Genomic DNA, 13,121 nt, shown 5'->3' with positions numbered 1-13,121 from the left:
TTAGTGTATGTAGGCGAGATGGAACAAACCATCAGCACATAGATATCTGAACACAAAAGATATATCTGAGTAAGACAACATACCAAATCAGCAGTGGCAGAACACCAGGATGAGTACAGAGATTGATTTTGGTGAAGCCCTTGTACTGGCAAAGCAGCCTCTTACTTTCAGTAGGAAGATTAGAGAGGCAATAGAAATAGCCAAGTGACCCGCCAACATGAGCAGAGAAGATGGGTATCAATTTCCATCGTCTTGGCTTCCAGTAAAAATAATGTCACAGGATGACAGCTCATGTGAAGCAATACACAGGCATGCAGGAGACTGCAGCAGCCACAGATACATAAAGTACAGGTGTGACTCAGCCAGGGCTAGAAAGCAGGAAAACAATGCCATGTCACAACTGCTGCCCAGATTTCTATTAACCAATTTCACCCATCACAAGCAGTAAACATCAATCAAAACTCCAGTTTCCACCAATGAAAAGAAATAATAGAAACACCAATAAGGAACTTCTGACATCCCTCTCCTTCATCCTTAACAGCCTATCAGAATTAGATAACAGCCAGGTCTGCAGGTATATTAGAAACAAAGTTTTCTCATTCAGCAGTAAACAAAAGAAGGTTGCTTGCAGCAGTGACCAAAACATCCGTATCATATTTATACTTTAACTTTGTGTTAAAAAAGACAGTTCCTCTTCCATTCACAAAAAATTGTAGTATGCAGTTTTCTGTTAGATTACTATTAATACCTAATTCAGGTCAGTTGAGAAGAATGTATCATGTCTTTTCACTATCCCCATTTCTTTCTAAAGATTCTTTGCTAAAGTTAATAGCAGATATATACTTAACAGTGACACTATTTCATTGGTAAAGAAAACTCATGAGGGATGTTTATCCTATTTGAACAGACTTGAACCGTATCTACTTTTACTCAAAGTTAATTTGCTTTTCATTGTTTTTAAATCATTGCCTTTAACAGTACAAGGCTCTTAATCTTGTTGAGATAGAAAGGGTTTAAGTCTCTATTTACCATAAACAGTTTTACATTCCGACATTTTACTCAATGCTGCTTTCCACAACTTGAAATTTCAGCTTTGTGATAAGACAGCATATACAGAAATGTAGATTCAAAGATTCAATTATTGCCCAGGCGCATCTATTAACCTTTGATTACTTTGGAGAACACTTGATTAGTATGACTAATAGTCACTTTACAGCTTCCTGCCTTTATAAGAGCTGCACTTACATTTTATCCTTCAGGCAGATATTATGCACATAAATTGTTGTCTTTGATATGAGTATCCCTTTCTTTTATCCTTCTATACAAAAATCTTCAGGTCATTCCTTCTATGGATACGCCTTACTGAGGATTAGACCATCACCTCCCTGGGTCCATTTATCATTCATCTCTCCCTTACCTACATAAAATTAGGTCCACACCATCTTAAAAATTTTAATTGTATGCCTAGATTCTGACTATTATTTTTAAAACTTCCAATGATGAAGTTTTTCTGTAGCATATTGACTCTACCCAGTCATTTAAAAAGTGTGATCCGTAACTTCTTCTTTTGTATTCTTTCTGTGTTTTTCTCAGTGTTCTAACTCTGTATAGTCTTTTGAAGTGTCCAACGCAGAGCGTTATCTCATGTTATGATTTCTATTTTCATTATCCTCTTTTGTTACACATAACATTCTTTCACACATGGTCAAAGGTTATTCACTTATGTGCTAGCTTTGTTACCAGATTATTATGTTTGTTTATATTTATCACTGAAATTATCACAGAGCATTACCTATCTGGACGAATAACAGGAAATGGAAAGAGTGGTGTTGGCCTTGGAACATATTCTATTCTTCACTTCTTTACATCATTACCCACTATATATGTTCCCAAGTAACTCTTCACATTCAATTGAGTATACTCTTATGTTTGTTATAAACTTTTACATCTTTTTGATTAATAACTACAAGATACAAGTCTGTACTTAACACCTCTTTAATCCCATCATTTTACATAAAAAGATATGAAACGTTAATATATGTGGCATTTTTCTTACATTTAAGGAATCTTTTATGCAGTAGTGCACTCTTATCAGAGACAATGTGAGTCATTTAAAGTAATTTCATTTCTCATTTGTTAAACAAGTGATTAGCACTCAGTGCTCTCTTGCTAGTGGCAACACTAGTTCCATCTACTGCAGCCCAAGAACTTGAATGTTACACTGTCTTGTTTGCACTGATATGTTAGCATGTCACAAGTTCTGTTAGGGATAGATATTATCTCCTTTGCCTTTCCCCTCTCCCCCCTTCCTCTTCTCCATTTATTTTGTATTGTTAACACGGTGTATTTTAGATCACAATATAAACAATCCTCTAGGTCAATGTGCATCAAAACAAATATTGTGTGCCTCAATATGTCACACTTTTGTTTCCTCAATCACATGAATCATCTCTCAGCTTTTAGTAGATACTATAATAACAATAACGGCGTGTGACGAGGGTCTCCCGTCGGGTAGACCGCCAGCCTGGTGCAAGTCTTTCGATTTGACGCCACTTCGGTGACTTGCACGTCAATGGGGATGAAATGATGATGATTAGGACAACAGAACACCCAGTCCCTGAGCGGAGAAACTCTCTGACCCAGCCGGGAATCGAACCCGGGCCCTTAGGATTGACAGTCTGTCGCGCTGACCACTCAGCTACCGGGGGCAGACAGTAGATACTTAACATCTTACATGCCTAACCTCCATTACAAAAGACATATAAAACCCAACCATTATGCATAGGACAAGAAAAAAATCGGAAATTCATACATACAAAACATACAAAAAGCACATTTGGTCTCCTCAAATAAAGCTTACAACTATCATTCTCTAAAATAAGCCATTTCCCTGTTACATTCATGCTTTAGGATAGTACTTTACAAAAAAAATAAGTATTATACAATGTCAGTTTGCCTACTTTTACCTAGTTAAAATTAGTATCATTATCTTGATATCAGTTGACCTCATTCCTATCAAGCTAAATCTCTTACCCTTTCTCGTCCTAGCGATGCTGCAAGTCCACATAAAGTGTACCTTACACAGCAATAAAACAACTCTTCATCACTTACAATATCCATTTGAAATACAATATTAATACAGAGAATACTAAGTTTAATATGCAGCAATGCCTTCGTGTCTGTGAAAAAATAACCAATTACATTTAACACTAAACTTTCTGCCACAACAGATGACAACAAATACAACCTAATAACATTTCTCACATCATGAAAATACATACATTTTTGGATTTGTTTCCATTTAGGAAAGTCTTTTCCATTCTGACACAAATTATGTGAGGAACACCACATCAACAATAACCCTCTTTACAGTCAACAGATGGTAACATAACCACCCCCAGGGATATATATATATATATATTTGACGCCACTTCGGTGACTTGCACATCAATGGGGATGAAATGATGATGATTAGGACAACAGAACACCCAGTCCCTGAGCGGAGAAACTCTCTGACCCAGCCGGGAATCGAACCCGGGCCCTTAGGATTGACAGTCTGTCGCGCTGACCACTCAGCTACCGGGGGCAGACAGTAGATACTTAACATCTTACATGCCTAACCTCCATTACATTTCCTTCGTGGAATGTTTCCTTCTATTATATATATATATATATACACTCCTGGAAATTGAAATAAGAACACCGTGAATTCATTGTCCCAGGAAGGGGAAACTTTATTGACACATTCCTGGGGTCAGATTCATCACATGATCACACTGACAGAACCATAGGCACATAGACACAGGCAACAGAGCATGCACAATGTCGGCACTAGTACAGTGTATATCCACCTTTCGCAGCAATGCAGGCTGCTATTCTCCCATGGAGATGATCGTAGAGATGCTGGATGTAGTCCTGTGGAACGGCTTGCCATGCCATTTCCACCTGGCACCTCAGTTGGACCAGCGTTCGTGCTGGACGTGCAGACCGCGTGAGACAACGCTTCATCCAGTCCCAAACATGCTCAATGGGGGACAGATCCGGAGATCTTGCTGGCCAGGGTAGTTGACTTACACCTTCTAGAGCACGTTGGGTGGCACGGGATACATGCGGACGTGCATTGTCCTGTTGGAACAGCAAGTTCCCTTGCCGGTCTAGGAATGGTAGAACGATGGGTTCGATGACGGTTTGGATGTACCGTGCACTATTCAGTGTCCCCTCGACGATCACCAGTGGTGTACGGCCAGTGTAGGAGATCGCTCCCCACACCATGATGCCGGGTGTTGGCCCTGTGTGCCTCGGTCGTATGCAGTCCTGATTGTGGCGCTCACCTGCACGGCGCCAAACACGCATACGACCATCATTGGCACCAAGGCAGAAGCGACTCTCATCGCTGAAGACGACACATCTCCATTCGTCCCTCCATTCACGCCTGTCGCGACACCACTGGAGGCGGGCTGCACGATGTTGGGGTGTGAGTGGAAGACGGCCTAACGGTGTGCGGGACCGTAGCCCAGCTTCATGGAGACAGTTGCGAATGGTCCTCGCCGATACCCCAGGAGCAACAGTGTCCCTAATTTGCTGGGAAGTGGCGGTGCGGTCCCCTACGGCACTGCATAGTATCCTACGGTCTTGGCGTGCACCCGTGCGTCGCTGCGGTCCGGTCCCAGGTCGACGGGCACGTGCACCTTCCGCCGACCACTAGCGACAACATCGATGTACTGTGGAGACCTCACGCCCCACGTGTTGAGCAATTCGGCGGTACGTCCACCCGGCCTCCCGCATGCCCACTATACGCCCTCGCTCAAAGTCCGTCAACTGCACATACGGTTCACGTCCACGCTGTCGCAGCATGCTACCAGTGTTAAAGACTGCGATGGAGCTCCGTATGCCACGGCAAACTGGCTGACACTGACGGCGGCGGTGCACAAATGCTGCGCAGCTAGCGCCATTCGACGGCCAACACCGCGGTTCCTGGTGTGTCCGCTGTGCCGTGCGTGTGATCATTGCTTGTACAGCCCTCTCGCAGTGTCCGGAGCAAGTATGGTGGGTCTGACACACCGGTGTCAATGTGTTCTTTTTTCCATTTCCAGGAGTGTATATATAGACACACACACACACACACACACACACACACACACACACACACACACACACACACAATGAGCTTATTTCCACTCTTCTGTTAAATAGAACATTTCCCATAAGTATATACTTCTCATATCCATAGCACAGTATGCCTGACAATACACAGCATCTATTTCTAATAGTACTAGTTCACCTAAGAACTTAAAAAGTCCATATCCATTTCTTAAAGGCTTCCTTTAAACATCCAGTAGCATTTGCACTCCTAGTACTTCACAACTCAAACCTAGTACACATGTGAATACCACTACTAGCAAGTCTACTCCCTAACATGCATTCAAGTAAAAAATCGGATCCTCACTGACATATTCACTACAGTCTAAATATTTTCATACTTAGGTTTATGATAATTGTACAGGCTGGTATACGTACTATTATGCAGAATTTCCGTTTTGTTTTCTACAGTATTGCCTAAAGAATTAGGAGTAGTGGCAGCAGATACAACATTTCTTTGTACTGTCAGTCAATTATTACATATAGGTGTCTCTCCAAACTAGTCACATTGTTTCAAGCAAAGATTACTTCACTGAGGCATTTACTTCAGGAGTGCCTCTTTCTCTGTACCTTCCAAGACACAGCCAAGGTGCAATGTCAAAATATAAGTGACCCTGCCATAGCAGGTAGAGATGCTCTATCACCCTCACATATTGTTGATGTTGTGTGCTCAGGATTCCTTCACTGTCTCTGTACATAAATCCAACCACAGGAAGCACAGTGCAAAGTTTTCTGGTTAAATACTATATAAACGATGTTCTTACATAAATATCTTTCATAAGCATGAGAGGAAGAAGTATAACATCTTATTCTGAATGAACAATATGGCACACCACTAGTGCAGTTGTATCAAGTCCACAAAACATTTTAATACTTTGCTAGAAATAGCATAATAGCCAGAAAATTGATACCATTTAATGACCAGATGAGTACTGTAATGTCTTAGTGATGATATTTTTGTATATAGCATCTGTTGGTGTTGCAAGCAGTCCTGGATTAAATCTAAAGCATTTGTATTTGGTGGTTTATTAATGTGTGCAATGATTGCTGCCACTGTGAGGAAGCAATCATTGAACTTTGTGGTCAGTGACTTCAGTGAGTCATCATTTCTTCAAAACTACTCTCTGAGGACATAATTTCCTTTGTCTCCACTTATTTCCTATCGAAATACTGAATGATTTTACAACACAGGTAGTTTTAGAGTTTTGACTGTGATATACATTTTCTTGTGTTTTTAATACTTGCTTAATTTGTCTTTTGCACTCAGAGATTGTCAACGAGAAATACTCAGGAAGCATAACTGCTAGTGTACTGTCCACAGAACTGAGATATCCAGTTTAAGTCTATATTAGGTAAGTAGTTTTAACTTGTCAGGTACAATAACCACAGTATATTCCCTAAATAAACTAAACGAATTTATTGTCACTGTACTCTTCAGCTTGTGTAAAGCATAGCTAACTACTATAGATAAAAATCAGAAATAAGGAAGAACAATATGGGGAAATTAGCATAAACTTTATTGTATAAGTAGAAGATTCAATACTGAATGAAATAATATAAAATATAAGCTGCATGCAAAATATTACCTGTTTTCTGGCATTTTAAGAGCTTGTGATATTGCAGTCTGCGTTGCATCCATCCACTGTGTTGCAGCGTAAACATCCATACCATCTTCTGTTGGAATGCAAACAGCACATTGGGTTTCCATTGTGTAATGATACTGTTTGCCAATGTCGAAGCTGCCTTTAATGACATGTTTTGCATTTTTTCTTTCTGAAATAGTAATTTTTATTCAAAGAAATAAAACAATAAATGTGTACAGACTCTCTCTAAATCCAGTGAATTGTTCCCTTTCTCTCTATCTATCTATATCTTTCTCTAAATTTTATTGAAATATGACAATAAAATTTATGTCACCTTGACACACCATTCAAAATTTATTTCATGCTGTGATTTATGATGATGGTTTTTCAGTATGATTGACTGGTGGTATGTTCTGGAATTATGACAATCCAGTTTTGCACATAATGTAATTGTCAACTTGTTTAAAAAGTCTCATAACACTGGAACTCATCATTCCTGCTTCACATTTGAAATGTAATAGCGTTTTCATTTATGTGAAAGTACTTGTGCCTTTGATGTTGTTATGTATATATTAATATTCATTGTAAGTTGTCACCTGATATTACAGAAACAGTTAGTTTCCTGTAGTTGTGTTCTTTGCACTTTGAATGAGTGATAGGTTTTTAGATATTCTCATAGAAAATGGAATGAGTTACAAAAACCTTGTTCAAACTACCACTTGATCATTACACATCTTCATTATGGAAGCATTGTAACAGCAGTGATGCCAGAAAGGAAGGTTCATGGATAACAATGAGTGTGCCACCAGTCTACATCCTACAATGCAATTCGTTAGCGACACATTTTTATTTTTAGTTCATTTCTTAAAGCAACCAGCTATTAAATAACTTTTTTCACACAATGCAAAATTTTTATTTTCATTTACTTTTAAATGGATGCTGAAGTATAAATTAGTCATATTCAGTTGTAAAAACATTGAAATGAAAGTTGTTTCAGATGGAAGATGATAAAACCAAAAAAAAATCTCAAACATATTTTATAATTTTCAGAACCATCTCTAATTATTATTGTTATTACCATAAAGTGGGGTTACTTCAAAAATTTTATAATCATTTCTGTAAATTAAACAGAGAATTCTCAAGATATTGACACAAAATCTTTTGGGAAGTTGCAAAATGTGTTGTAGACTATGATAAAGCATGTTATAGATTTTTGTCCTGTACACTTAGCGTCCCTTTTTTTTTTTTTTTTTTTTTTTTTTTTCCCCCACCCCATGGGACAGGGTCACTTTGAACATTTGTCTATTCTGTGGTAGGCATGTAAATTACTGTTAAATGGCAACCCTATCATATGAAATAGCATGGTATTTTGCATATAACTGTAGTTTTGAAAGTAACTTATTTAGAAAAATTTGACTGTTTTTTATTAGTTTTCTTTAATCACCTGCAACATTTCATATGATTATGGCTTTATTTTGCTAATAATGTAGATGGGTGATGAGGTACTTATGAAATAAGGAAATTATTTAAAAACAGATCTTTTCAAAACTGGCTGTATGACTTTAGTAACAGTAATGAAAAAAGTTATCACATTAAAAAAAAAAAATACATCTGTAAAAACTCTGCAGGAAAGGAAGTCTCCAGGAAACAGTGTCCACTCTAGGAGATGTCGTAGGCATCAAATTTGAACTCAAAATAAAGCCTTCCCCTTGTATCTACCTTAGGATCAGCTGGAATCCTACAAATATCATCTTTCTCAAAACGTGACACATCGGGAACAACATGTCACACAAAGAAACCTCATCTGATTCCACCATGGAATGCCATTTCCTCAGAAATGTAATTTTATCATAAGTGACAACATGTCCTGCATAATACTCTACACCTTTCTTTGGAGAAAACTTCACTAAAACATATTTTCCATCAAGTGGTCCACTGTAACTTGCAGAATCTAAAGCCTTATATGCTTGCTCTTCAGCTTCATACTATTGAAGTACAATGCTCTATCTGTAACTGTCTTCTTCTTCACTGTCATCACACCCACTTAGGTTTTTCAACAATTCGTCATCATGCAACTCTTCATGACTTGACTCTGAAATTTGATTTTTCTTTCTTCTTTTTCCTTCTTCGGAAGAAACTGGCAGCAGTTTAGATGGGCGACCCCTCTTCTTCCAGCTCACAACTGACTCACCTTGACTTGTGGAAGGTTGTGCAGGTTCGTAGAAACCCTCTACACAAACACAAGCAACACACACAACAACCATTAGCCACCACTGAACAGCTGATGTGCTAAAGAATACAGAAGGCACTGTTCAAAGTCATCCCTTGAAAGACAAGCATTAGAATTTAATTTTTTACACCACCAAAGAATAAATACATTTTATGCTTTTTGTAAATGTTCATTCAAGTGCTACTACTGCTCATAAAAACAAGTTTCAAATGCTAAACTCAAAAATACTTCTAATAATAGATAAATGTTTTTGCGGTTATGAAGGAACTTCCATTTCAAGAAAATTATTTTATTTTCTGGCATTGGTGTGCAATGTTATTTCATATCATCTGAAAGTATAGATTATTGATGATATTTAACAACTCTGGCCTTAGTTCCATATTTACAAACTAGAGTGCAGCATTTACTTTAAATAGACGATAAACTGCTGTTCCACATCACCTCGCCATTCAGTCACCCAGCTTTACATATTATTATTTCTACAATTCTGTATGCCACTTATAAGTTTTGTAATGTCAGACATCATAAGTATTAATTACACATAAAATTATGTTTGCTTGTATGACTCAGTATGCCATCTTTGCATAGCAAAATATATTGTTACAGACTTTGTCTGTTTGCTGAACTTTCAAGCATTTCTTGTTGAGAATGGGATGCTAATTGCCAATGTGGTCAATTTTAAGGAAAAGTTTTCGTTATTCAAGATGTGTGTTCTTCAAAACAAAGTATTAGATGGTGGCAATAAACAAGACAAAAACTCTTTGCAACAAATCATTTTAACATTAAAGCATAACAAAATTTATGACCCATAATATCTCCTCCACAAACAGAAACCATATTTCTGGATTTATTGGCCAATGAGAACCAAAGAAAAGAAAAAGGTAAGTACTTAACAATTTTACAAGTTTTTCGAGACTTGATGACAATTGCTCACTCTTCTGTATGTTCTTTAAGCATTGAGAATTATTTACACAGACTGCACCAATGCCCACCACTGAGATTTCCTGAACAATTTTAAATATTAGCTTTATCGCATCACAAAACAGTAGATTAGAGTCTGGAGCAGCTATATCAAAAATATCCTATTTTAAAATGAATGAAATTTGTAAATGCTTTTCATATGGAAAAGCAGTACACTTATCAAAACAATGTAACACAGTATTGATTTGTTATAGATGTACAAAAATAGGTCTTCAATAAAATGAGTGTACTATGGGAAGTTAAAGACATTGCAAGCATGCAGTTACTTCAAAATCAAGAAGAAAGTTTTAATGACGATTCACAATAATTTTTTCATAGTTATAAATAAACTGGCCTGTAATGAGGGGTTTATTGACAGTAGTGTGTCACATCATAAAATATATGAACATGGTTGGTACACCACATATGAAATATTTAAAACTCCAGGAAATATGTACAGTGCTAAGAATTGTGTACAAACTGAAGCATTAGGTGTACGATGAATTGATGTACAGGTATTCAGTGCACAGAAATGGACAGAATGATATTTTGAAGATATCTGGTATTTTTCTATACAGATTTTGAAACACATTATCTGGTAAGAAAACTGCACAAAAAGAAACAGTCATTGATATTTCTCAAAAACAATATTGCAGTTGCTGTCTGCTGTGTCCAGCGGTGAAAATGAATTTAATCATTTGGCAGTGAAGTTGCTTATCAAGAGAAGTATTGTGTTTAATATATGCACCAGTTTTTGAGGGATTGTGTTATAGAGACAACAACTGATAGCAGTTTATATGAGAGATGTGTCCATGGTAAAGATCAGCTGGAATTTGGTGAAAGAGTGCAGAAATGCACTAAATCTGACAACTTAGTATGTGTATGTGTTTATGCAACAATTGAATAAAATGATTTGCAGGGTCACCTACACTTTTGTATTTTTATAGAAGATTTTCTAGTTTTAGAGGAGCCTATATTTTGTGACATAAAGATGAAACTAAAGAAAAAATTACTATTGTTTATTTAAATGAAGAAGATTATGGTTGAATTTGTTGTGAAATAACTGTATACAAGTGGTAGCAGGGAGTTCCACAAGAAAGATGTACTTAAGTTTGCTGACACAACTGGACTGAAACCTTCAATTACTGCACCATATACTTCTCAGCAGAATGGAGCTACCCAGCAGGCAGATAGAGTCCTATGTGATGGTCTGCTCTGCCAAACACGTGCCAGCAGCGTTGTGGGATGAGGCAATTCTGGCTGCATCATACACTCTGTATTGTACTGGGCCCACAAAAAAATCTGCTAACACTCCAATAGAGATATTTTTGAAGAAGGAAGGTAATTTTAATAATTTGGTGGTAGTTGGAATGAAATACTATGCATGAGTATCCAAGTAAAAATGGAAGAAGTATCATGTTAAAATTTGAAAAGGATATCATGGATGGTTTAGATTTTTATAGATATTCTGTTTATTTTCCCAAAAAAAGGTGTTTGTGCAAAGATGGTGCAAAATTCAACACCAACAATTTCAGAAACCATTACTCAATAGACTAAAAGAGTTGTTGATTTGTTACATGTAGATGAAAAGGAAGACTTTACAGAAAATGGACATGAAGATTCAGACCACTGACCAAGAATGATGCTTCTTTGTGAGATGCCAAGAAATGACATATAATCAGTGAAGTCAGAAAATTTTGAAGAATGGATGAAAGTAATGGAGTAAGAAATGAATTCACTGAAGAAAAATAAAGATTGGGGATGAGTTAAAAATATGAAAATAAATAATTTAACAGCAAATCAATTAGCTATTGCTAAAAATTAAATGCAGGCAATGAAGTGGTTCAGATACATGTATTTTCTATAGCGAAAACATGATACTGCTTTTTTTAGGTTGACGATGGATTTGCTACAGGCTTTACTGATACAACAACTTATTGAACACTTGGGTAAATATTTTCTTATCACTGTAGAAATTGTTAATTAATTCCTGAGCTTACAAATGAAGAAATTTGTCAACTGTATTCAAATAATTCAGTCTGTATACGTGAAGATAATTTTAGAGAATTATGGTAAAATTAACAGAAAACTTTTACCTTCACCAATTGAACCAGGATGCATATTAGATGGCATTAATCCCGGGATTGGAATGACTGCTTACCCTCTCACTTAAAACCCACATCCTTTCGTCTTTCCCTCTCCTTCCCTCTTTTGTGATGAAGCAACCTTGGGTTGCAAAAGCTTGAAATTTATGTGTGTGTTTGTGTGTTTTTATGGTGTCTATCAACATACCAACGCTTTCTAGTTTGGTAAATTACAGCATCTTTGTTTTTTATATATATTGATACATATATTCATATTCTTTAGAAGGATGTCACTTGAAATTACAGAAACTCTTAGTTTTGTTGAGTTGTGATATGGTTTGAAGATATTTTCAATATTGTTGTACTTTTGAAGTTTTAAAATAAAGATTTTATTTTATAAATGATATGTGATGTTTTACCAACAACATGGCAGACTACTATCTTTTACATCAAATTATGACTTACATCCATAGTCCATGGGTAGTAGTTGTCATGGACAAGAAGTTACAGTGTGGCTTCTGACACTTGATAAATACACTAACAACAAATTTTACAGTAGCGTTTCATATAAGCAAATCATCCATATCTCTATTGTCACACCACATATTGAAAATAAAATTTTGAGTAAAGCTATATAAAAGTCTGCTCACTGTCCTGGAGAATCCTAAACTACATTTGCATTGTTAATTAAGGAACCCTATATGTTTGTAATCAGTAGTGTGTTCCTTGTGTCATTTGAGTTTTTTGTACATCCCAAGAGACAGTCAGTTAACTGTTGCTTTCACAACTACACAAATATGAAGCAAACTATCACAGGCTGATTTTGTCACATTAAACAGAACTCGTACACCTGTCAGTATGGCTTTGGGTCTGTGGCTGTCTGAACAAATTACTGCACCCATAGTATTAGCTGCTGATATAGAAAGAGATAGATTCTTCATGTAAGAATCAGTAACACTTCATTCAAATGCACAGTGAGTTGGTTAGTGACAGATGTTTGATATAGATGCTTTACATGGAAGTAGAAACTACCCAAGAACTCAGATGTGCAATAGTCAAAAGCAACTCCATAACCAGTTAACAATAGAATGCTAAAACTACTCTAAGAGTAAGCACACAAGTGTC

The 13,121-nt window shown here is 36.8% G+C and overlaps 1 protein-coding gene across 1 annotated transcript in view; it reads right to left on the bottom strand.

Moving 5' to 3' along the window:
* Positions 1–13,121, bottom strand: part of LOC126101302 (uncharacterized) — a 264,331-nt gene that overhangs the window by 134,725 nt on the left and 116,485 nt on the right. The window contains exons 13-22 of the mRNA XM_049911981.1: positions 13,012–13,098; positions 12,770–12,931; positions 12,231–12,360; positions 11,547–11,650; positions 9,842–10,034; positions 9,140–9,248; positions 8,737–9,011; positions 8,442–8,628; positions 7,801–7,838; positions 6,726–6,912 (exon numbers count right to left, since the gene is read on the bottom strand). Coding sequence (XP_049767938.1) covers positions 6,726–6,912; positions 7,801–7,838; positions 8,442–8,628; positions 8,737–9,011; positions 9,140–9,248; positions 9,842–10,034; positions 11,547–11,650; positions 12,231–12,360; positions 12,770–12,931; positions 13,012–13,098 — 1,472 coding nt within the window. The remainder of the gene's footprint in view (positions 1–6,725; positions 6,913–7,800; positions 7,839–8,441; positions 8,629–8,736; positions 9,012–9,139; positions 9,249–9,841; positions 10,035–11,546; positions 11,651–12,230; positions 12,361–12,769; positions 12,932–13,011; positions 13,099–13,121) is intronic.

The sequence above is a fragment of the Schistocerca cancellata genome, chromosome 9, assembly GCF_023864275.1.
Source record: "Schistocerca cancellata isolate TAMUIC-IGC-003103 chromosome 9, iqSchCanc2.1, whole genome shotgun sequence".
Taxonomy (NCBI): Eukaryota; Metazoa; Arthropoda; class Insecta; order Orthoptera; family Acrididae; genus Schistocerca; species Schistocerca cancellata.
Note: the sequence above shows the minus strand (reverse complement) of the source record. Positions and strands in the feature narration are given on the sequence as shown.